General features: G+C 46.2%; 1 protein-coding gene across 1 annotated transcript in view; it reads left to right on the top strand.

Moving 5' to 3' along the window:
* Window positions 1-26,306, top strand: part of bsnb (bassoon (presynaptic cytomatrix protein) b) — a gene marked incomplete at both ends in the record, with an annotated part of 65,298 nt that extends 38,992 nt beyond the window's left edge. The window contains 7 exons of the mRNA XM_079748039.1: window positions 11,660-12,442; window positions 13,500-19,691; window positions 21,899-23,984; window positions 24,400-25,409; window positions 25,647-25,749; window positions 25,844-25,987; window positions 26,266-26,306. Coding sequence (XP_079604165.1) covers window positions 11,660-12,442; window positions 13,500-19,691; window positions 21,899-23,984; window positions 24,400-25,409; window positions 25,647-25,749; window positions 25,844-25,987; window positions 26,266-26,306 — 10,359 coding nt within the window. The remainder of the gene's footprint in view (window positions 1-11,659; window positions 12,443-13,499; window positions 19,692-21,898; window positions 23,985-24,399; window positions 25,410-25,646; window positions 25,750-25,843; window positions 25,988-26,265) is intronic.
* Window positions 26,307-26,526: the final 220 nt, after the last annotated feature.

Here is a 26,526-nt window from a genome sequence, read left to right as displayed (position 1 = left end):
AAATACTGAGTCCTCAAATAAATTTTGGCAAAGAAAACTTAACACACATATGATATGCGGTAACTGTGGTTCTATTTAATGATATACGCAATACATTATAAACATAGTTTCTTATCAGTATTGTATGCATTATCGTTATCGACTTGTTTTCCTAATATGCATGTGTCCCCCCGTTAATATACATTGCCATGGATTGTATTATGCGTTACGTGTTTAGTTTGCCTGTTTTTAAACAGATGGACGCACACACGCGCCTGCATTCATTAATTCTTTTACACATACACACACGCGCACCCGCATTCATTCATTCTTTTTAACACTCACTCGCGGTAAAACAATGTTTTCTCACGATCAAATACTCATCAATCCTAAAAGTTATGGGCATGTACACGATGTCTCTGTTAAGAAAATATGTGTTTGCTATATGGTATGTCAAGAATTGCTCCTGAGGCGTTTATCGTGGAAAGGCTTTTACTTCGAACTCGTTGCGGTACATACAACCAGTGTCTCTGGTGGCATTCCTATCACTGCTGTCTTAACGTATATGCCACAGTATATGCGCAGGCACATTTCAATTACCGTACATGACATCTCCCCCTTTAAAGTGGGTTATTTATGAACACAAATCTCTTTACGTTTTATGTAAATCAGACAAACAAATAAACTTTCTTGTTATGAACGTAAATCAGCATCGCCAACATTAATGCCATTTCAGTACAACTTTGTCTTTTTTTAAAAAAATGTTTTGCATCTCACTTTTCCCCCTTTTTTTTGTGTGTGTACCCCCCCCCCCCCAAAGGCCATATGTTCAATCTACAGGTCAAGCCTGTTGGTCGGTTTGCACACCCGTCCAGATCTGGTCACAGTCTGACCGGGCATAGGGCTTGCAGGTGTAGCCACACTCTGACTGCTGGGGACAGTCTCTAACGTGTCAGAGTGGGTGTCTGTCCCTGTGTTCTCGCTGGTTGCTGATGATGAAGACTGGGGAACCGGTTCAGGTTGAAGGTGGCGATGGTTTCGCCGAAGCTCAGCTCCCTGCTGCGTCTTGATGATGTAAGATCTTGGAGTAATGCTTTCACTTGAGATCACCGCTGGCGGTGACCATGATTTCTCATGGTCCAACTTGGACCTAACCGCATCACCTGGCTGCAGGACAGGTAAGAGTCGGGCTCCGTGGCGGCGATTGTAGTAATAGGCCTGTCTAGCCTTCTCTTGCTCATCCCTCTCCTTCACCGCTGCTCTGCTGGGCCACTTAGGTTGAAGATTCTTCTCCAATGTAGGGAGTGTTGTTCTAATCTTCCTTCCCATTAACAGCTCTGCAGGGCTGTAGCCGGTGGAGGAGCACGGGGTGGACCTGTAAATCATCAGGGCCATCACTGGATCTGCTTGTTTGAGGATCTTCTTGGCCGTTTGGACAGCTCTTTCTGCATGACCATTTCCCTGCAGATGATGGGGGCTGGACGTCCAGTGTCTGAAGTCAAGCTGTTTCGCAAACTCCTGAAACTCAGAGCTAGAAAACTGCGGCCCATTATCAGACACCACCTCGTCTGGAACACCAAACCTGGCGAAGATGGCCTTCAACTTCAGTATGACCTGTGTACTGGTTGTGGAGGGCATGTGCAGTATTTCTATAAATCTGGAGTAATAGTCCGAGATAATCAGGTAGTTTTGGTGATTGTACTCACATAGATCCATCGCAATTCTCTTCCACGGACGATCTGGAAGTGGTGTAGCGATGAGAGGTTCTTTTTGTTGTGTTCTCTTCAGTTCATGGCACACCTGGCATGATGTAACAAGGCTGCTTATCTCTGTAGAGAGCCCGGGCCACCACACTGATGAGCACGCCCTCTCCCTACATTTAGCCAGGCCTTGGTGGCCTTGGTGGATTTTCTGGAGAATCTCTTTTCTCATCGGCTGTGGCACGACGATCCTGCATCCTCTGAGGACAAGGCCATTGTGCTCTGACAGCTCTGCTTTGACCTGAATGTATTCTCTTATACTCACAGGCACTTTGCTGATGTGTTCTGGCCATCCAGCGTGTATGAACTTGATGACTGACTGCAGATTGGCATCCGATGCAGTTGCCATTTTGATCATATCCATTTTGCTTTGGCTAGCCGGGATTCCCCCACTACACCAGCAACATAGCATGCCACATCGCTCTGAGTGTCCATCTCAGCACACGTGCTGGACAGCGGACTACGCGACAGGGTGTCTGCGACTACCAGAGTTTTCCCAGGAGCGTACTCTGCCACGGGGTTGAATCTCATTAGCCTCATGAGAAGACGCTGACACCGCAATGGTACGTTGTCCAGGCTACGGCTGTTGATGAGCGGCACTAGTGGCTTGTGGTCCGTTACTAGTTTAAACTGCTCCAGCCCGGTGAGATACCTGTAGAACTTCTCACACGCCAACACGCCAGCCAGACATTCCTTTTCGATCTGGGCGTAGCGTGTTTCCGCTTCTGTGAGGCGTCTGGAGCAATATGCGATGGGTTTCCATTGCTGCCCATGGAGCTGAAGGAGCACCCCCCCCAGTCCATAGCTGCTGGCGTCAGCAGACACAGACGTAGGCTTGCCCACGTCATAGTAAGCAAGAGCTGGCGCCGTCGTCAGTAGCTCTTTGGTTTGGTCGAAAGCAGCTTGTTGTGCGTGACCCCAAGTCCACATGTCCTTGCTTTTCAGGAGCTCATACAGCGGCTGTCCCACCGTGGACAGGTTGGGGATGTATCTTCCCAGATAATTCACCATTCCCAAAATCCTTTTCAGCTCCTGTACGTTTGCTGGTGGTGGTAGCTGCTGTATAGCTTTGACTTTGCCCGGATCGGGCCGTATTCCATCCTTGTCGATGATGTGCCCTAGGAACCGCAGCTGGCTCTGCCTAATGGAGCACTTTTCTCGGTTGAGCTTCAATCCAGCCATCTCAATGGGCTGCATGGCTTTCTCTAACCGCTGGTCATGTTCGTTCACTGTGGCGCCATAGACGAGCACGTCGTCCATAAATATCTCTACCCCTTCTAGCCCCTGCATTGTGTCCATCATCTTTCTCTGGAAAATTTCCGGAGCGCTCGTTATTCCGAAAGGGAGCCTCTTGAAGTGAAATCTGCCAAATGGCGTGATAAAGGTAGTGAGCTTGCAACTGTCTGGATGCAGTGGAATCTGGAAAAAACCACTAGCTGTATCGAGTGACGAGAAGACAGTGGCACCACTTAGTTTTGCTATAATCTCATCTGTGACAGGCAGGGTGTACTGTTCTCTCTTAACAGCCACATTCAGTCTTTTGCGATCTACACAGATGCAAGCTTTACCTGTGCTCTTCTTCAAGACTGGCACCATGGGTGCGCACCAATCAGTGGGCTGTGTCACCTTCTCAATGATGCCATTTCTCTCCATTCTCTGGAGTTCCTCTCTGACTTTTTCTAACATGGGAAGTGGCACACGCCTAGCTGTGTGGACAGCGTACGGCTGAGCATTGTCTTTCAGTTGTATTCTTACAGGTTCAGTCTTTAGTGTTCCATGCTCACCGTATGCCTGTAGGTGCCCTGTGCTGCACACCGTTTCCTCCACTCTCCTCACTAGGTTCATCTTCACAGACAGTGGCCTGCTGAGAAGATTGGTTACTGTGTGTCCACGAATAACATAAGCTGTGAGCGGGTGTCTCTTTCCTTTGTAGGCTACAGTGCTCTGGAACTGCCCTATGCACTGTAGCTCCCCACCTGGGCTATCCAATAGGATGTCTGCAGGCCCCAGTGGTGTTTTAGGTCACCTAAAACAGTGATAGGTTTCCTCTCTGATGATGTTCACATCGGCCCCTGTGTCGATTTTGAATTCAACCGGAGTGGAGCCTACTAGCAGCTTGACGGCCCATTGCTCTGATGACCCATCAGTGGCTTTGCTCACTGCCCCTAGGAAATACGACTGTTGATGCTCCTGTACCTCACTCACTGCCTTCTTATTATTCCTGCACACTCTGCTCCAATGCCCAACTTTGTTGCATGTGTTGCCTGTGGTTTCACGCGCAGGGCAATTTTCATCCCTGCTATGACGCACTTTCCCGCATTTTCCACATTCGCCATTTCCATTATTTCCCCCTCTTTGCTTACCGCCATATTTTACGTTCTTGTTGAACTTCTTGAACTTGTGACTAACTTCGTGCACTGCTCCTGTTGCCTCTCCTTGCATGCTAATTTGGGAAGCGACCTCCTCAGACTGCCTGACGGTTTGTACGGTTACGGCCAGTGTCAGGTCCTTCATTAGCTGAAGTTTTCGCGAGACGTCTTTGTCAAGTATTCCAACAACGATTCGGTCGCGAATATTCTCCTCCCTACTCGCACCGAAATCACAATGAGAGTTCATACAAAGCCCTGATAAAAGTCTCTGCTTTTTCTCCCGGTCTTTGCAGACATTGGTGGAAACATGCCCACTCATGAATCACGTTCCTTCGCGGTACAAAGTACTCATCAAACTTCGCTAGCACGACACCAAAGTTATCCTCCTCGTCTCCTTCCTCGGCAAACGTGAATGAACGAAACACATTCTCTGACTCGCTGCCCATTGCATAAATGAGGCTGCTCACCTGCACCGCGCCATCTTCCTTGTCAAGTTTGGTAGCAGTTCTGAACCTCACAAAACGCTGCTTCCAATCAGGCCACTCGGCAGGCTTGTCGAATGAAAAGTTCGTCGGGGGATTAAATTTAGCCATGACTCTCCTAGTCTTGCGCTTCTGACACCATGTCAAGAATTGCTCCTGAGGCGTTTATCGTGGAAAGGCTTTTACTTCGAACTCGTTGCGGTACATACATCCAGTGTCTCTGGTGGCATTCCTATCACTGCTGTCTTAACGTATATGCCACAGTATATGCGCAGGCACATTTCAATTACCGTACATGACACGGCGTTTGCAGATGCATTGATTTAAAAGGACAACTTATTACCGCTGTATCAGCTGTATTTTCCCAAGAATGTGTGCCTAGGTAGATGAGAGAAGCAAAGTGTATGCGCAAGGTGCACAAGCAACATTATGCATGCGCCCTTAAAATAGCATCTGAACAACGCGCCACTGACTTTAAACAAGGTATTTCCTGGTTTGTACCGCAAGTCGTTTCTGAAACTGCAAAATAGCACCAGGGAACGTTTGCGCCAGAACACGCCTCCTCCTTTCGCCGAACCGCCCCTTGGGGCGCAAGATCATTCCCTAATTTACCGACGCGTGGCGCAGGAGGGAAAAGAACGCTCTGCGCCAGTTGCAAACTAGCAACGACACATGCGCCAGTGATTAAGTCAATTGCGCCGGATGCAAGATAGGGCCCATTGTATGTTTTGAATATTTATTACACTTTTTACGAGCTTTGGCAGTTTAAAGGTCCCATGGCATGCTACTTTATGGATGTTTTTATGTGTTAGTGGGCCCCTAATACAGTACTTGAAGACGTCTAAGAAATTCAGCCTTGGTGCAGAATTACAGCCACTACGAGCCAGTCCCACAATGAGCTTTCCACAAACGTGCCATTTTTTAGAGCCGGGTCAGGTGGAGGCTGGGGGTGTGGCCCTGAGGAGCTTGCGGCCACGGTACCATGCGCTAGTGTGTTTACAGTGGATGTATCGCAATGGCGAGGCGTGGAAGTCCTGGAGCTCTATATCTAAATAATATCATATTATACATAGATATCTATATCATATAATATATATTAGCACGGCCAAAAGCTGTGTGCGCCTCCAGAAGATATTATGAATCTCAAACGACTGCATCGGGTTCTCTGACGTCTCTGGTTCTTCTACTTCCACATCATCTGAAGTAGACTGAACCGCGACATGGAGGAGAAATGGAATGTTTCCCACGATTGTTGACCGCGATTGTCTACCGCCGGAGCCCCACGCCACCGCCTCGGCAGCAGGCAGCGCCGAGGCACCACCGCCCCGGCAGCGGGCAGCTTCGAGGCACCACCGCCCCGGCAGCGGGCAGCGGGGCTCCGGCAGGAGACAATCACGGGCAACAATCCCTTTCTCCTTTATGTCGTGGTCCATGTACTTCAGGGAGTCGAAGCCAAAGTTCCTTTCCCCCAATTCCTTCTCAACCATGGCTGAGATAACCCCCACAACGAGTCTCGTTGTGGAAATACCAGAGACGTCAGAGAACCTGAGGTTATCCAAATAACAAAGAAGTGTACAACACTTGTGTTACAGTGTATGTATTCACACACACACACACACACATGTGGCGCTCAAACAGTCGTAGCTCATTGTCTCATTGGCGGGCCAAATTCTCTGGGCGGGCAAGGCAGAGAAAGGGGAGGTAACTTGACGCCTTATGATGACATATGGGGCCAAATTCGAAATCGGAGCGTCTGAGCTTTCATTTTTCAAAGGCGGAGCAGGACACCTAGTGCTCATTTTACACCTAACGCAATTTCTAGCTACTGGGGGACCATAGGCAGGCTAGGGGAACTCATATTAATGTTAGAAAACCTCATGAAGTGACATTTTTATGCCATGGGACCTTTAAGCTTAGCATTCATTCATTTATTAATATGGTTTAGCTGATGGGTGGAGTGAACCAAAGGGGCAGACCTATTAAGCGTTAGTTTCATCGTTCAGAGGAATGTTTGACTCCGGACACGAGTCATGGCCGTAAAGCCAGTGTTGCGACAGGCTTGTTAAAAGCCAGGTCAGACATTTGGGTTATATTTGAGTCTTTTTTCATTGTTTGTGTTATTGTCAGTGCTGCAGTATTTTATATAAAAAACTTTAACGCAAATTCAACGCCTGGCAATAGCCTAAATTAATCCTAAAGATCACGGTACTCTACGACAAACACACACGCACACACACAAACACACACGCACGCACACACACAAACACACACGCACGCACACACACGCTCACACACGCACACACACACACACACACACACACACACACACACACACACACACACCACTCACACCACTCACACATACTCACACACACACACAGTGAAAGTGGTATCAATCTCTCCGACCTTTCTCTTTGGTGGTAACCTGCAGTGGCTCATTGTTTTCACAGTCATCCTGAAGAAGTCCTCCCAGTATCTACCTCTGCTACTGTCAAATACATCTAGTTCTTTATCATTACTATTATTGTATTAGAGAGAATGATTCTGGAAGGAAAACATCCAGATTCTGCCAACGAAGAAAGGTTCAAGGAGGTATTTTATATGGCTTTGAGAAAGCATACTGAATGTTGAATGAATGAAACAGATCCCAGTTCTATGTATGTTTGGAAACTTAACATTCTCATTAATTTGTCAAAAAAGTGCAGATCCAGTGAGTTGTTCTCTTCAGTCAGGTGTGTTTGAACGACGTTAGTGTTAAGTATACCTAGAGTTGAATGGAGCTGTTGGACCTTCCTGCTGCTTAATAAGGTTACAGGATAATCCCACAGACACCTTGCGGCCACACACACACACACACACACACACACACACACACACACACACACACACACACACACACACACACATACACATACACGTATGCGTATACACATGCACACAAACATGCGCAGCACATATACGTTCTCCTGGTCAGATACTTAGAACAGCAGGTCTGTGTTCTCCTGGTCAGGGACTAAGGACAGTGACGTTATCCTGATCAGGGACTAAGGACAGTGATGTTCTCCTGGTCAGGATTGTGGCTCTTTGGCATTGGAACAAAAAAAGATGCTTCTGAGCATCTCTGATCCGATATCTCCATAATATGTCAAAGGCCTCAGATAGGCTGTGTTGCTGGTTTCTATCCACTGGAGCAAATTAAGAATTGTTTAGGGATCAAAAATCTAATTTTCTCTGCCATGTTCTGGATGGATTTGTGTGTGTGCATGTGTGTCTGTTTGTGCGTATGTGTGTGCCTATTTATTTGTACATGTGTGCTAAATGGGAGACAATCAACCTGTCAAAACCTAGCCATATACTGTAGCATTGATAGATTCATAATGCATGTCCGCTCCCCACCCACATTTCAACAAAAGAGTTTTTTTGCTGTTAAATCAGTTAAAAGTTTTTGTTTGAATGAAGCAGCACAGATGGTGTATTCTGACTGATAGGCCCCTGTCTATATTTAGCCTCTCAATAGAGAACTTGAGGTGTACCAAAATCAAAGCATGTGTCTGTTTAGAACGCCAATGACTCCCATGTGTCCTGCAGGATCCAAAAGCAATTAAAATATTGTGCTGAAGGAAAGCCAGTTACTAAAGTGTATTTTATTTGAATACATGCAGGTTTATTTCACCATTCTCACTCGGCTATGGTAAATACAAATAAAAATGCCAGTGAACCCAAAATCGTAGAATGTCTTCTATAATCCTAAACATTGTACTCTATATTATCCTGTTACTGTGAAAGCAACTAAACCAAGTTACTAACTAAATATAAAATAATATAATAAAAATAATAAAATAAAATAATAACAGTAAAGATGTTCATAGAACCAAGTGCAAGTACTAAGAATCGCAAGGTTAACCCATTACACACAGCAGTGATAGCAGCTACTGCAGATGCTACACAATTAAGTACTATGAATAAGTACAACGTAGATTAAGTGCATACAATAAGTATGTACATTAAGTGCCAGGACGTACAACATACAATGGTGGCCGTAAGGGACTGGATGGCTATGCAGGGCCTAGATGAACTCTTTAGAACTCTTTTCCATTGGATTGAAAAATGACAAGGGCCCTCTCAAGGCAGACGCTGTGGACTGTGTTTCTATGAGTCAGGGAGGGTAGAAGAAAGGGTTTGCCTCTGCTTTAATGGGGTTGGCATGGGAGATTTAATGTTGAATAGATCATCCTGAATAGATTTGTGAATGAGACCATACTTTAATAGTAGGAGCCTTTGTGGAAAATGCTAAATATTTCAGCTGGTTCAGGTTATAATCATAAAATAAAAAAATAAAATATAACCGCAAGCGGTGATTAACAGGGTCCGAGCGAAATTAAAAGTCAAGAACACACTAATGGAAATATATAAATATAACATATAATTTTCATATTTAAGGAAAGATGTTCCACTTTTAAACCTGAACTGAAGCCTCATTGACATGGTCAAAATGTCTATTGATAAGCACACATCATCCAGAAAACTCAAAGCACACATTTCTCAAGTGAATTAAGGACTTTCTTCAAAGCATATACCTGAAAAATCTTTGAAATTCTGGGGAAATTAAACATTTGTAGTCAAGAACACTAACGGAAGAAATATAAATATGACTAAAGAGCTAATTATGAAAGAAAAATGGTTAATGAAGAAGTTAATGCCATACTGTGTCTTGGCAGTCCGATTCTTGGAAACTAATGAGCCGGAATGTTGATTGCCTGATGAACTTCAGGTGCTGTTCAATGTTGTGTTTCTTAAATGAATGGCAATGACAGAATGTCATGTTCAGCTTGTTCATAATTCTCTGATCAGGATTCAAACTCTCAACCTAAGCATCACCAGTACATGGCATTATCCCGTTGAGCCACTGACTTTCCTGAACTGCATGAATCTTCATTCACATGGTAAAAAGGTTGATTGATAAGAATACAACGTCAAGAAAACTCCGAGCACACATTTCACAAGAGAATTAAGGGCTTTCTTAAAAGAGTACAGATCTGAAAATGTGCACTGTTAATGGTATCCACCTAATGATAGCCGTAAGGTAGTTATACAATAACAAAATGGTCATATAGGCAAAATGGGTTGAGACTGTTGACGTTTGGCTTTTGTATGAAATTGTGGGAAAAGTAAACATTTTTAGAGCAGACCAGGGTGAAAAAGATGCATCTGATTTAAAGGATTAATATGATGAAAGGATTTTGAGTCCAGGTCAATCTGGTGAGGAGAAATAAGCCTAATTCATGATTTTCTACAATAGCGCTACGTTTGGGTTCAGTACCACAAATTTGGGTTTATGGGTAGTGGGGGGTAATTGGTAAATATACCTGAACATTTCAAGAGTTTTCGACTTACGGTATAGGCTGCAGTATGACTTTTACAGAATTTGAGGGAAAAAAAAAACGTTACAGAAACAATAGGGGACCAAGCAGCTTCGCTGCTCGGACCCCTAATTATATATCATAATATCTAGCTGATAAGTTGTATATGCTTTCACTACTCCCATAATCTTATCTTGTGTTTTTAAATATTCAACAAACCTGAACAATTTAAATTTGTTGAAAATTAAAGACACAAACTGGATGGGTAACACAAGCCTAAATATACATTATTAAATACAGTATTTTGTAACAGTCAATATTCCACATTTCATGGAGAGCATATAGTTGGAGGGCGGATATTTTAACAGAAGATCGCAAACATTTTTAATTAAATGACACTCAATTTCTAATACTTGAATACAGAAACTGCAGTATCTGCCCTGTTAATTTTAAGGGCTTGCCCTTAACATTATTCATAATCATATCCTCTGTTATGTTTATATGTGTATCCTCTTCATATTCATGGTTTTGAAATTTGTACAAAAATAAACGTAATGATTTTTCACACATATGGGTTAGGGTTAAGGTGTTAATGAAGTCATTTCGTTATTTCATATGGACGCTTGAGACAATAAGTATCAGAAAAAACGGTTGAAAACACAACTTCCTCTTCGCTCTTTTCGGCCTTCTTAAATTGTGAAAGAAACATTATTTTGTCATTGAGCTGTCCTATTGATCCAACACACATTTATTCTGTAATGGCTATTGGATTTTGAATATTGCCCTAGGTTTATAGAGTTGGTTGTTTCATCCTGCTCAAACTGATAAATAAGGGTAAACAAAACTCCATGACCTTTCCGAGCGTAATTGCACTTGGTAGACTGGGTCTCCATCTTAACCAGCGATATGTTTATTTGTATTCTCACAGCACAACTGTGCTCTTTCAAAGCGCTTACCTTTGACAGATGTTATAGTCTTCTTGAGAGGATAAAAGGCTTGGTTCTGACAGGCTTTTAAAATATTAACCTTCTCAGGGGCATTCTACTGTTTCCTTGTCCTTCAATGACCGTTGCATCCCTAGAAACATACTTTTTTGCTTTTAATTAGAATGTTTCTGTCATACTGTTATACTTTAAAGATGCTATAGGTAAGATTCAAGAGCTATTATTTGTGTGTAATTAGTTAGAAATGACAAAGCTATCCATCACCTATTAGTGAGTTAAATGAGCTGTGGGAATATCTGTTTCGAGTGGACTGTGCCTGCCTCTGTATGAACCATTTAGATTTTAGACCGTTACACACTAATTTCAGACCAATCAGGGCATCTCTTCCCTGATTGGTTTTTCAGGAATCCATCTTCCTGCCATTCTCATATGCATTAAATGCAACCATTCTCACTTGCGGGAAAAGGTAGAAAGGCAGGGAGCACACAGGGAGGGGAAGTTCCTTTGGTTGTTTAGTTTCAAAATCGTTCTCTCTTCTGCTCTTTTGTGCTCTCTCTCTTTACAACTCTCAAATCTAAACTACAGCAGCTTTAAGTTCTGTTTGCTGTACAGAATAAGGTCAAGTTCAGTCGATAATTGCATGCAATGAGTGAGTTTAGAAAGGCATGAATGAATCCATTTGAACAAAAAAGGCCAATAGTGGAAGCTTTAAGTATAATTAAAATTCCCTCTTCCTAATTGTACGATTTTGTCTTGTTTTTACAGAAGAACGAATGGCTCTGTTTGAACTGTCAGACTCAGCGGGCTCTGTCAGGAAGCTTGGGAGATATTCCTTCTCCTGCTCCACAGCCAACGGGATCACCCCGGACAGCCGTTCAAGCCACTCAACAGTCACCTCATCAGAAAACACCCAATCAACTTCCAGGGCATAGGCCCACAGGTCCTCAACAGCAACAGAAACCACCAGGTGCCCAAGTAAGTGGCCCTATCTCCTCTGTCAAAAAGGCAGGGCCTACCCCCCAACCCTCTTCTCAAACCAAAGGTGTAGCCCAACCTGACCTTCAACCCAAATCTTCTACCCAATCTTCTCCTCAGAGTAAAGTTCCTTCCCAAACCTCATCACCAAGTATGGTAAGCTCTCCTCAAACGAGAACCTCTAACCAATCTAGTGCACAAAATAAAAGCTCTGCCGTGTCTGCTAACCAAGGCAGGGGCCCTAGCCAGGGTAAAGGGCCTAGTCAGGCCAAGGCTCAGATATCTGCTCAAAATAAGGGTCCACATTTGTCTGGAGCCAAGCCTTCAGCCACTGCTGGCAAAGCAGGGCCCAGTTCCACCAAGTCCGGCGCTGCCCCTGCAAAAGCAGGTCCCAATCCACCTAAACCCACAGGTAATGTCCAGAAGAAACAAGGCCCGGAGAAGACCAAAGTCACAGCTAAGTCTCAGAAAGACGAAGTGAAGCCCTCATCCAAGAAAGCTGTGTCAGTAGCGATCAGCTCCACAAAAGATCAGAGGATAACGGAAACCTCTCAGAAGTCAAGACACCATGAAGTGAGCTACCTGCAACTTCTTCGTCTTCACCTGTTACCCTTGAATCATAATGTGTTTTTTTTATTAATTAATGTCACTTCTCATCCATACATACCATTAATATATTTTTGTTTCCTTATTTTTATCCAACTTCATAATATTTTTTTTTCTTATTTCTGTCTGTTTTAATGATTACGATTCATGATATATTCACATGTTTTCATCATGTTTTTTGTTCGTGCATTTTATTTGTCGACTCATTTATGTATTTATCGATTCATTAATTAATTTAAATTTCTTCAAAGATTCATCGCCACGTGACTACATCATCATCCATTTTCCTGATCCACTTTGCATTATGTTCCTTTTTAACCATTTATTTTGTGTGATTATCCGTGATGGAATCATTTGAGACATTTTGAGCATGGCCATGAATTCTCATTATTCTTCAACGGTTTCGAAGAATACGCTGGAGAATGCATCAAAAATGAAAAACAAGCATGTAACCGAAAAACATTTGTCCGTAGATGTCCTTCTGTTTATCTGTCTGTGATATTCACCCTGTATGTCAATTTATTTACTTATTTGTATGTGTGTTATTTGAAAGGAAAATTCAACCCAAACAGCAGAAAACATATTACAATTGAAGTCTAAATTTTCCACCAGACCAAACATATATGTATATTTATAAATTATAGATTACTAAATCGATAATCTGATTTGAAAGTAACCTGATTTTGGGTTGATTTTACCTTTTTTAATTGTATTAAAAGTTGTTGTTTTTGCTATGAAATGTTTACATAAGTATTTGTGGAGTGTGTGTGGTTGATGGCTGGTTAAAGCAACCATCAACCACACACATTCCACAGTATTGTTATAATATATTGTCCAATGTTACTAGAAAATCACAATATTTAGCACTATATTGTATCTTTATGAGCTTGGTGGTTAAGGCTATTCAATCCTACTTGTCGTTGCTAAACAATAGCTTTGTAAGAAACCATATCAGGAATTGTTTCATGGCATAATAATCTGAGTAATACTGCTTTCACTGAACCATGTTCTCTTGTTTCCCCAGGACTCCAACAAGTCGAGCACACAGAGCTTGAGCGACACTGGCTATTCCTCTGATGGGATATCCAGCTCCCAGGGGGAGATCGTAGGCCAAATCTGGGAGGAGGGAATCAAGCTCAATGAAAAGGGCACCTCGAGGCACCCCGAGATCAACAAGCTAGAGAGCTCCATGAGGCCTCTTCTAGAGGCCAAGACCGCAGACAAGAAGCAGAGACCACATTCACTGTCCGTCGGACATGAGCCAGAATACAACTCTGACGAAGAAGCGGCGAGAGAAGAGTCAGAAGATGAACTAAGCTGTAAACTACGACATGACTATGTGGAAGACAGCAGCGAGAGCGGCCTCTCGCCATTACCTGTCAGGCAGAAGAAGACACATAAAGAAATGACGGATGAAGATATCATGAGAAGGCAAATCATGGAGATGAGTGCTGACGAGGAAGAAATAGATGAATATGGAAACCAGAAACCCATAACTGCCCATAAAAGTGGTGGGGAATCAGGAAAAGAGAGGCGACGGCTCACTCAACAATCAAACAGTTTTGAGGATGACACAAAAGGAGCAGATGGGGAGGATGCCGAGGGCATGCTCTCCTCTCAAGGAGGCCTCAGGCGGTTCAAAACTATCGAGCTGAACAACACAAACAGCTACCCTGAGCAGGACCTACGAGAACCAGAGCTGGAGATGGAGAGCCTGACAGGATCCCCGGAGGAGCGATCCAGGGGAGAGTACTCCTCCACCCTACCTGCTACCACCCCAAGCTACACGTCTGGAACATCACCCACGTCTGTGTCCTCCATGGAGGACGACAGTGACAGTAGCCCTAGTCGCCGGGCAAAACTAGAAGAGGCCAAGCAGCAGAGGAAGGCCCGCCACCGGTCCCATGGTCCGCTCCTGCCAACCATCGAGGACTCTTCAGAGGAGGATGAGCTGAGAGAGGAGGAAGAGCTGCTCAGAGAGCAGGAGGAAATGAGAGATCTGGAGCAGCAGAGGATCCGTAGTACAGCCAGGAAGACAAAAAGGGATAAAGAGGAGCTACGGGCACAAAGACGTAGAGAAAGATCTAAAACTCCCCCCAGCAACCTCTCTCCAATCGAGGATGCATCACCAACAGAAGAGCTAAGGCAAGCGGCCGAGATGGAGGAGCTTCACAGATCCTCCTGTTCTGAATACTCCCCCTCCATGGACTCAGAGGCAGAAGGATTCGAGATGATTGGTGGAAAATTGTACAAATCAGGAAGTGAATACAACCTTCCAACGTTTACATCCCTCTACTCTCCTACTGAAAAATCATCTGGAACATCACCCCCTGACAAAACATTGAAAAGTGCAGAAGAGGTCTACGAAGAGATGATGAGGAAAGCACAGATGATGCAGAAGCAAGGTCAACCTGTAAACAGTACCAATCAGCCTGTAAATAAACAGCATTTAGATAATTCAGCTGAATTAACTCCAGGCTCAAGCCCCACCCAGTTAAATTCACCTATGTCCACCTCATCCACTGGGAATGATCCGAGAATCACAGGAATACAGGGAGCACAGCATTTGTCAAAAGAAACCCAAAACCGAATGATGTCTCAGACTGCCAAAATTGGAGGGGTGGTTGGGAAAGGCCAAGGCCATCAGAGCGCCCAAACTGTTCGCCAGGCAGGCAGTAATTCTGTCATTCACAGCGCAGGTCCTCAGGGGCCAACACAGGCCACATCCTCTGAAACTGGAGCGTCCCTCTCCTCCAAGGTCTTTTCATATTTCAAAGGTCCAAGTCCGCCAGTTTCTCCCGCAACTTCACCTTCACAGAGTCCTACTAATTCACCATCACTGCGGTCCTCTGGTCGACAGCTCCCCTCTCTGCCCGCTGGTTCTACAGCTCCAGCTGCACCCCGTGGAAACCAGTCTCCTCAAAAAACCAGTCCACCCCGTCTTTTACGACAACAGTCCTCCCAAGAAACCCCAGTAATGGTGATAACGTTGGGCTCTGAAACAACAAATGCTCCCAAGCCCATTACGGTAAATTCGTCAACATCGCCGTTGTCATCACCAACAGATGTTAGCGGTAAGCCTATGTGTCGCTCTCAGCCGCCCTCGACTACTTCTCCCACTTCCCCACAACAATCCCCCAGACATTCTTCCCAAAATGTTAATATTAGTACAGTGAACAATGCATCCAGCTATAGCCGGGGATCAATGTCAATGGAGAATATATCTCATAATACAGGCTCATCAATGGTTGGAGGACAAGGCCAAGTGCATCCAAGAGGAAGCGTAGTCGACCTAAGTGCCCCGATGAGACCTGCACCAATTATAATGACGGACCAAGGGATGGATCTAACGTCCCTGGCCTCTGACACCAGACGATACTCCATAGGAGCAGAGCAGCCATCCATCCGACACACAGCAGTGCAATCACTTGTCATGAATCTGAATTCCCAAGAACAACCACATGTAGCGGTTTCAACTGCGACCACTGTGAGCGTCACAATGGCAGGCTCTATGTTTATGACCCAGCCGAAGCAGCAGGTGGTGTATGGAGATCCTCTGCTGAACCGTGTGGATCTTGGGCAGGGTGTTGGATCAGCCATGTGTTTAGCACAGATGAAGCTCACCGATCCGTCTATTCCAAAGATCGATGCCTGCCTGGAGGACCTTGGCATCCAGCAGCAGCAGCTGCAGCTACAGCAGCAGAAGCTTCTGCATCAGCAGCAACTTCTGGAGCAACAGCTCCAGCAGCATCAGCAGCAATCCTCATTTGCACGTTACAATTTAGCGAATCAGGTACAACCAATGCTGCTGAAGAAAGATGTTGTAGTTAGCCAGACGAGTAGTGCCCAGCCTGTGGTGAGTGTAAGTGCCATTCCTAGAGTAACCCCTCTACCGCCTCAGCCTGCAACTGGGGCCCCTGCTTCTAACCAGTCACATGACATGTATAGTGGTGTTGCATTAGAGTTGAAAAATAAGCCCACTGTAATGAACTTGTCAACTGGAAAGCCCCATGTTATGATGGTGCAGCTGGATGAGAGTAACACATCACAAGGGGGCACAATATCTCAGCTGGTAAAGAAAGAAGAGCCGGCACCTCCTCCGCAGGTCCTCGACCTGACAGGACAGTTCAAACCAGAGAGCCAGGCGGCTTGCTGTGATGTGGTTTACAAAATGCCTTTTGCTAGTAGCTGCACAGGTTCTCTCACTCAGAGACAGACGGCAGCGACATCAGATGAAAACTCCGCCTCTGATCCATCTCAAGTTGCCCGCCCTCCTCCTGCCCCGCACTATAACACCAGCCAGCAGCAACAGCAGCAAGCTCCAGCTGTGCAGGGTTTAGCAGAGGAACGTAAACTCTATCAACCACAACCCCCGGGAGGCTCACAGCCATCCATGTCTGACAACATGCTGCCATCTATGACAGATGTTGGCCCTCAACAGTATAAGAGGAATCACCAGGGTGCAGTTGATCTGAGTACCGTGAATCAGTCTTATGACGGTTACCAAGGCATGGGTGCCCAGTATGGATCCTACACAGATTTGCGCCAAGTAGAGGTGAGTGGGTCTCCATTACCTCTGCGTCGTTATGGCTCCATGTCAAATATCAATTCAGATTATGGCTATGGACCAGGGGTAACTGATGCAAATCTAGCACAATACAGTGCAACTACTGCTCGAGAAATCAGTCGCATGTGTGCAGCTCTCAACTCAATGGACCAATATGGAAGTCGCTTTGCAAATCCTGAACTAATGCAGTATGGAGGCAGAGGTGGGCCTGTGGGTAGACTCAATCTAAGTCAAAGCTTAGCATCAATCAGAGCCAACCTTCTCTATGGTCCGGATGGAAGACCAACTGCACATGGCCAATCATTAACCAACCTTATTAATGCTAGGCAAGCAAGTATTCGGGCTTTGTACCCTGCAGCTATGAGAGGAACAGACGGAATGACATATTCAACCATAAACACACCGATAGCTTCTACCTTACCAATAACCACCCAGCCTTCCTCTGTCCTGCGTCCCATGTCAAGAGGTGTATACAGACCTTACCCTACAGGTGTGACTCCAGTTCCACTAGCTAGTCTAACCAGGCTGCCTCAAGTGACTCCTAGAATGCCTCTGTCTACACAGGGACCCTACTGTTATCCTACTTCAAATCAGTATCCTACTTCAATCCCTGGCCCAGGTCTCCCTACTTCCAGTACCACTTCTGACCAGGAAACTCCAGTCTACTTAGGGAAGCCCCCAACCATCACCTCAACATTACCACCAACCCAAACTGTTGCTCATTTAGGGGCAAAGAATGTGTCTGCATCGGGTATTCAGACTAACATGATAGCATTTCAGCAAATAAACCAGCAAGTTCAAATCCCAATCCAGAATGTTACGTCACTCTCTCAAGCTCAATTACCTAATGAGCAAAACCAAATGCAGGAACAATTACAAACTCTTCAGATGCCACCTCAAACACAAGCATTATCCCTGACTCAAACCCAATCACCAAGTCATATTGTAACACACCCCCAACCTCAGGCATTAGTGCAACCCCAAGCCCAAATCCTAGTGACTGCACCAGTTACTGCTTCAGAAGCAACCTGCTCAATACTTTCTCCACCGATGGACGCACGCAAAGACAAGGAAGAGGAGCGATTAAGTCAACAACAAGAGCATATGCTGCAGTTAGAGCGGGAGCATGTGGAGCTGGAGAAGGTGCGGCAACTGCGCCTACATGAGGAGCTTGAAAGAGACCGAATGGAGCTCCAGCGACACAGAGAGAAAGAACAAATGCTGGTCCAGCGGGAGATCCAGGAACTACAGACAATCAAACACCAAGTCCTTCAGCAACAGCAAGCCGAGCGAGAGACCCAGCTCATCATGCAAAGGGAGCAGCTCGCCCAACAGAGAATGCAGCTTGACCAGATTCAGACTTTGCAGCAGCAGCTGCAGCAGCAGTTGGAGGACCAGAAGAGGCAGAAGACGGCAGCGGTTGAGGCCGCAGCAGCATCAGCAGCAGCAGAGGCAGCTGCCGGCGCTGCAGCTGCAGCGGCTGCAGCAACCTCTGCACAGGGGGCCATGCAAGGGGTGGTGGTTGGAGGAGGACCACCTCAAGGGTTCATTATTTGTGACCAGAGTGGTCGAGTGATCCAGCAGGATGGCCAGAGTGTGCAGTTCTGGCAGGACGGACAGGTTGTACAAGCAGTAATGGCAGGCAGGCCTATTCATAGTTCTTCCTCAGAGGTATCACTGAGAAACACTGAGGACCCTGCTAGCTCCAGGGTCATGAAGAAACAGAATTCAATGCCAAGACTGAGAGATGGCTCTGAAGAGGAGAAGAGGATTGCAGACAGCTGTGTGCAAACCGATGATGAAGATGGAGAGGACAGATTCTTGAACAGGCGCAGAAGAACTCGGCGGATTGCAGACTGCAGTGTGCAGACTGATGAAGAGGACCAGGGAGAATGGGACCAGCAGCCAGTGAGGCGCAGAAGATCCCGCATATCTAAGCACTCTGATGCAAATGTTGAGAAATCAGAAGCCAAAGTGTCTTCCTCAAGCATTGCTATCCAAACCACCTTCGATTCCTCCTGCCAGACAGAGCCAGAACAGCTGGGAAGGGTCTCTCCTGCAATTCACATCACTATGGCAGAGACCTCAAAGGTTGACCTGTTGCATTACATTGCCTCCCCTGAAAGGACCCAGAAAGGAGAGAGTCTCGCCTGTCAAACGGAACCAGAGACCCAGTCTCAGGGTGTCGTCGCCCCTCAGCTTAGCGTGCCGACCACTATCAGTCCCTACTCAACCAGCCTCCATATGGTGGGCGCCAACCCGTCTGAGCCAGCCTCTCCACGCCTCCAGGGGGTGGCCAAGTTTGAGAGGAGGAAGCCGGATCCTCTGGAGATTGGCTATCAGCAACAGCACGAGTCTCGCCAGCCTCCCAAATCTCCCCAGGTGTTGTACTCCCCCGTGTCCCCGCTTTCCCCACATCGTATGTTGGAGACCACGTTCGCCTCGCAGGAGAAGCTCAACAAGGCCCACGTCACGCCCCAGCAGAAGGCCTTCACCGCCGAGTCACCGCAGCGGCACCAGAGCCTGCCCCGACCCATCAAGAGTGTGCAGCGCTCCATGTCCGACCCCAAGCCGCTCAGCCCCACTTCTGAGGACCCCGGGAAGAACCGCTTCTCCCCGTACCACCAGCAGGCGCTCTCCAACAGCCAGGTAGGCAATCAGAATCCGTTCTTGGAAGGGTTTCAAATACATGGCTTGTTGTTCTTTCAATGTAACTTTGTTTTTATATATATATAAAATGTTCACATTTGATAGACTCAATTACCCCTACCAAAGTTATCAGAAAATGTTTTATACTTTAACAATGAAACATTGAAGTAGTATAACAAATTATTCGTATGTGAATAGTCCAATAATAGATTTGATGGTTTAGGGCAAAGTTATTTATCGTCAGTTATTTATTTTTAATTATAAGATAATAGACTAATGAATATTATGCCAATAAGCATTTTTTAAATTATAGGCGTGGTATGATAGGCGCGGTAACTCTGACAGTATATATTAAAATATTACAAATGTGTTTGACATGAATCACTAAATAATATAAAAGAAGACAATTTTTTGGAGGAAAACACAACATCGTCAACATCATCTACTTAACCTGATAATCTTTTAGATTGCCATTAACTCTGTTCATGCTTTTGTTATCCCAGGCTCAAATAAAAAAGTGTAAGTGAACCCCCTGTTTCAGCTCAAATTCAAACCCACGATTATGAACCGAGCCAGCTTTGTGATACTTATTGATGGTGCTAGCACACATAGTACACACCGTTGAGTATGAACGCTAAAATGGCCGACCTTGTAAATGCATCATACTGGTGTTATGTGTTGTTTGAATTTGCAGTCATCAAATCAAACAGATTGTGTTTTTTATATATTATAAATATAAACGTTATGTGTGAGTTACCCAAATATGACGTTGCAGTATCCAACAAAGCATTGGAAAACCTACAAATAATAACTCAAATATTCCAATAATATAAGCTTATTTCATAGTGTGGACTAAAGACTGAAGTGTTGCAGAGCACTACCTTGTGAACAGAAGATGCAACACACAGGGCTTGGCATCACAGGAAGTGACAGAATGTCCTCCGGAGAGCAGCTGGTCATGCCAGAACGGCTTTGCCCATTATTTAATTCATATTTTTCTCCTCTCTTTTCATTTTATTCTGTCCGTCGCTCCTTTCTGCACTCCTCTTTCTATGTTTCCCTGGCTGGATCTCCCTCTGCTTCCTCTGTCATTCTCTTTCTTCCTTTCTTCCCTTTAGTCTCTGTTAGCCACTCTCAGGGTGAGGTGCTCTCTTCTATATCTGGCACAGCCCTAAGAGCTGCCACAGGGATACACAATGTGAAAGCATCCTGCCTTTGCCCTGCTGTCTTCCTGCTAGTTAGCAGCTGGTCAACATATATTCATATTCCTTTGCAGTCGCTGCAAAATCCGTCCGAGGAACAAACACGCACATATCAGATGAGGATTATAGCAGTTTTTAAGAGCTCTTATTTTTGGCTTCTTGGTCTGTGATTTATATCTGTGTGTGGGAAATACATTTCCCTTTCTGGATAATTCGTTACCTCACTAAATGTCTTCATGGGTCTACACAAAACCGCTAATTTGTAAGTAAGAAATGTAATTCTCTTTTCGTAATTATATAAATGCTTTGATACATTGTCTGATCATCGCATGCCAGGGAGGGCATTTTGAATTCTGACAACGTTGGAATACTTTGATATTTTTGAAATAGCTGAGAAGAATGTTCCTTTTACAATTTATGTTTAATAATGCTCTCAACAGATTTTGTTTTTTTATATTCAATAAACTCTATTATCACCATAGCTGTTGACAAAATGAGGAGCAGACATTGACATTCATACTTTATATTTATAATTCATAAAAAGTTTTAAAAATGTAAAAGAAATCACACTTTTCATATATACTAATCATTGTACAATATTTGCATTTTGAGGAACTGAGACAATGATGATCATCATGAACAAAACTGAATTCCTGAGCAGTAGGTTAAATAATTAAATAACAATACAATTTAATTAAATCACTATGATCCTCTAATATCAAGACCTTCTCGGACTACATAACAGCAAATATTTGTTAATTTAATATCAAATCAAATGAATTCATTTTAATATAAGGAGGCAACATTTTCTCAATGCCAAAGTCTTTATTAGACTTTATTGTACAGATGATCACCTCTCAGGGCCCTTAGTCCTACATCTATGAGTTAGGAGAGGCATGTTTAGACCCAGTGAGTCCACAGTACACTAATGAGTGGGATTTGCATAAGTGCATTCTGTTTATAGCTCAGTGTTTGCTCACGATGTTCCTCTTCCTCTCCGAACAGATGGCCTCCCTGCAGCAGCAGCAGCAGAACTCTCTGATGAGAAAGGTAAAGAGGACCCTCCCCAGCCCTCCGCCAGAGGAGATTCCCCTCCCCATTGTCACTCCGGCTCAAATGTACAGCTCCCCCGGGATGCCCCAGAGGGTACTGCCCAGACCGGCCCAGGGTGTCACCAAGGCTGGCTTGCTAAGTGAGCTGAAGATGGTGGAGCAGGAGTCCTCCAAGCTCAGGAAACAGCAGGCTGAGCTGGAGGAGGAGGAGAAGGAGATTGACGCAAAGCTGCGCTACTTAGAGCTAGGCATCACTCAGCGGAAGGAGACCATGGTGAAAGACAGAGAGAGGCGAGACCTTGCCTACCTGCGCTGTATGGGCGATGCCCGGGACTATATGTCAGACAGCGAGCTGAATAACCTCAGGATTGCAGCTGCCACTGGAAACTTTGATACTAATGGTGTATTATCAAGGCCAAGCACTGCACCGATGAGCCACTTTGCTAATGACCTCAATGCAACTCAACAGTATCCCTCGACCTCTACCTATATGTCCTACCCATACCCTCAAACCCAATCCTCGGTACAGCCGCCAGGCTCTGCATATCAACAGATAGGTTTTCAACCTCCTCAATACCCCTCATCTTCTGCCCCACAGCCAGGAACCTTTCAGCCCCACCCGCCACCAGGCCCTGCCTACCAGACTCCAGGGTCCTACTCCGCGCACATGTATGCTCAATCCACCTATCAGCCAGATCTTGGCATGCCCCAGCATGGCCATCAGGGCTTCCAGCCTCCTTGCCAGCCTATGCCAGGCCAGAGTCTACCCTACCCCAGCCATAGCTCCTATCAGCCCGTCCTCCCTTTCCAGTCCCAGGCAGATATCCTTACAGTCCACCAAAGACCCAGGCAGACCTCTCTGGCTGACCTTGAGCAGAAATTGCCCACCAACTATGAGGTCATTAGCAACCCGGCAGTGTCAGTGGCTACCTCAGCTCCAGACACTGGCTTCAGCGCAGTCTACAGTAATACCTATGGTCAGTACCGCCCCCCTGAGCCTGGCCTTACTCAACCGGTGGAGAGCCCCACCTCTGCATATGCCCACGATGGGCTGTACACCACTAACCTAGAGCAGAATATACCAAGGAACTATGTCATGATTGATGACATCAGTGAATTGACAAAAGAGAATGCAGGCCAAGCCACAGACGCTCAAGGTCATCCTGCAGGAGGGCGCTATGGAGGAGAGAACGGGTCTTCAAGAGGTTACGGAAGGCCTGAGGATGACTCTGTGGATGCTTATGGCCGACCAGCAGGCACCGCGGGCTACCAGGGTGTGGACGGCCACGCTGGCTCCTCAGTGAGCGGAGGCTCCTCGTACTATTATGACGATTACAAGCATCCCAACACACGCTGCAGCTCTGGCACCCAGAAAGCCTCCTCAAAGAACCTTGCCCCGGCCGTGGTCTCTTCTAAACGTAGCAAGCACAGAAAACAGGGAATGGAGCAAAAGATTTCAAAGTTTTCGCCAATCGAGGAGGCGCGGGACGTAGAGTCGGACCTGGCGTCCTACACCATGACCACTTCAACGGGGGGCAGCTGCACCGTTGTGTCAAGATCAAAAAAACAAGATGACGGCTATGGCCCGAAAAAGAACACGTACGATCAGCAGAAGTATTACGGCACCAGCCGAGAAGGCCTTGAGGAAGAGGACCGCATGTATGGCTCTGGAAGGTCCAGATCCACCGGCTACGGCATGGACAAGATCTCCTCCCGGGACAGCACCGGTTACAGGAGTAAGTCCTACGAGAGGGATGCTATGGAGAGGTCCCAGAGAACGGGCCGCGGAGGCAGACCTCCGATGCGTAGCCAAAACTCAGAGGAGGAGAGCCCGCTCAGCCCTGTGGGGAAGCCCGTGGGCATCGGTAGAGGCTCTGGTGCTCCTGATGCCAACGATGTTAGAAACCAGTATGGCTCCAGCCATTCCTTGCCAGACGTGCAGGACCACCACATGAAGGACCAGCCCAGAAGTCATGTCTACAAACCGGATGACCCCTACCTCGTAGATGACATGCATTGTGCCGTTTCGGACAGCGAAGGTAACTGGTGTTGAGCGATCACCGCCTGGGGCTTGCGTTTGCGCTCTGAAATGCCTGCTGAGAAGAGACTGCATGAGCATGTGCAAAATTATTTTATGCATTACTGTTTTTATTTTGTTCTGATTTTGTTTTTTTTAAATCACAACTTGTATAGTTCCCTAATCCCCATTGCCAACTATGCCTCATTTTATATCTGTATTTTTAGATATCTTCATTCTTCCTTTTTTGTTTTTTGTTTTGGTTTTTACTGTTGGGTTATACTTTTCGTTTTTTTCTTTTCTGTGGACTCTGCATGTTTTTTTGTTGCATGCGGGGGGGTTCTTCTCAGTTATCGTGCATGACTTCGATCCGCATGCTACTCCCTGATCTCAATCTCATAACAATTGACGATTCTTCATTCTGATTCTCAAAAAAGCATATCATTTGGGCCAAGAAGAGACTGACTGGTTTGAGAAGCCGAGGGAGGCCCGCTCAGACCGGTCGAGGCACCATGGAGGTGGTGGCCACTCGTCCACAGGTAGGCGTGGTAACGTAAAGCACACCTACCACGATTACGATGAGCCACCTGAGGAGGACTGGCCACAGGACGAGTACAACCAGCAACGCCACGGATCATCCACGTCCTCCCGGGAACACCGTCACCATGGCAGCAGCAGCACCAGCAGGCACGGCTCTTCCCGCCATGCCTCAGAAGATCCCAGAGCCTCCCGCTCTTCTCGGACACACGCCAAAGACCCGGCTGCCCGCACGGAGGGCAGAACCTCTTCCTCTGCCCAGCGAAGGGGCGGTCCCGAAGCTCGCTCAACCCAAGGCAGCCATCGGGACTCAGGAGAATTCTCTCGGGACCCGACTGCTGGCCATAACCATGGCTCGGGAGGTAGAGGCCAGAGGCCCCCGGGAGACAGGGCTAATTCCAGGAGGCCAGATCCATCTACAGGTCACAAGCAGACACAACCTCAACAGCAGCAGCAGCCTCAACAGCAGCAGCAGCAAGCTCAACAGCAGCAGCAGCCTCAACCGCAGCAGCAGCCCGGACATCAGCAGCAGCAGCCTCAACAGCCGCAGCAGCAAGCTCAACAGCAGCAGCAGCAGCAGCCTCAACATCAGCAGCAGCCACAACATCAGCAGCCGCCTCAGCAGCAGCAGCAGCGTCCAGGAGGCCCGGCCCAAACTGGGAGACAGTCCAGCAATGAGACACCAGATGGTCAACAACAAGGTCAACAACAGCGTCATCAGCCCCAGCAGCAGGCAATGCAGCAGGGCCAGCCTCCTCACCCCACTGCTGGTGGACCACAGCCTACTCCAGCCTCTGCTGGGGCAGGGCAGCAGCAGCAGCAGCTACAGCAGCCAAGACCTGGCCAGACCCCTCCACTGGGACGCCAACCAGTGGCAGGGCCTGCGGCAGGACCACCAGCACCGACAGCTGTCAGTACTGCATACTTTACATTTTTAATATTTTCAGAATGTTAACCTCCGTAAACCTTTATTTGTAAAGTACTTTTAATATATATATACACTCAACTCTTTGAGTGTATAATATCACTAACATAATAGAAAAAACAATAGCTCAGAAAAACATTCTGAACTATATATATATCCCATAAAGGAATTACAAGAAATATAGCAAGATTGCAGGTCCCCAATGTTTTCCCTTTCCAACAGGTAAAAATGGACCATGCACCTGCAGCCGCAGCAGGAATGAGGGCCTCCCCGCCCGCCGCCACCATGCCCCCTAAAACAGCCACGCCTCCACTGACAGGCATCGGTAACGCCTCACACCCTGTGCCCCCCACCCAATAACAAAGAGGTGTCCCTCTGTGAATGGTCTCCTGACGGGGGTGTGTGTCCGTCCCTGACAGGATCCAAGGCTCCGGTGGGGATCGGGAGTAAGGCCGGAGGCATCGGCAGCGCCGCGCCCCCCCAGGCCCCCGCCGATGGGGAGAACGTCCTCACCAAGATGCTGCCTGGAGCGGCCGCAGAGCAGGCCGGGAAGCTGGGAGATGGTGAGCTCCTCCGTCCACACAATGCATACACACAGGATACTCACAGCATAGCTAACCCTAACCCCAACAGACCGCTCATAAATCTGCATATTAATAAATAGACATGTCCTAGAATTTCTGTTGTGACTTTTTACTGGGGAAACGCGTAATGGGGTACAGTAAAATGATGATGATGATGATGATGATGATGATGATGATGATGATGATGATTATGTGATTTGTGTCTGTAATGTATTGCCAGTGGTTTGGTTTAATATATGTTCTCTTTTCTGTCTTAGCTTTGTCTGGCCTCGGTAAAAAGTTCACTTCATTTTGGTGAACAACATTACAAAGGGTAAGAACATTTTATAATATTAATAATAAAACACATAAAAAAAACATTTGTTCTTACTGTAAACTAGACATTTAAGAATGTGTCTTTTCTTTTTAGAGTGAATGAAGAGAAATTGGGGGCTCTGTACTTGTAAAACCTATGAAACTGCAGGAATTAATACATTTCACCATCTAGAAGATATGAAACAAGGATAAGCGAGGCGGCC

This window comes from Pollachius pollachius (assembly GCF_949987615.1).
Source record: "Pollachius pollachius genome assembly, chromosome: 12".
Lineage (NCBI taxonomy): Eukaryota > Metazoa > Chordata > Actinopteri > Gadiformes > Gadidae > Pollachius > Pollachius pollachius.
The sequence above is the reverse complement of the archived record's forward strand: the minus strand, read 5'-3'. Positions and strand labels throughout refer to the sequence as shown.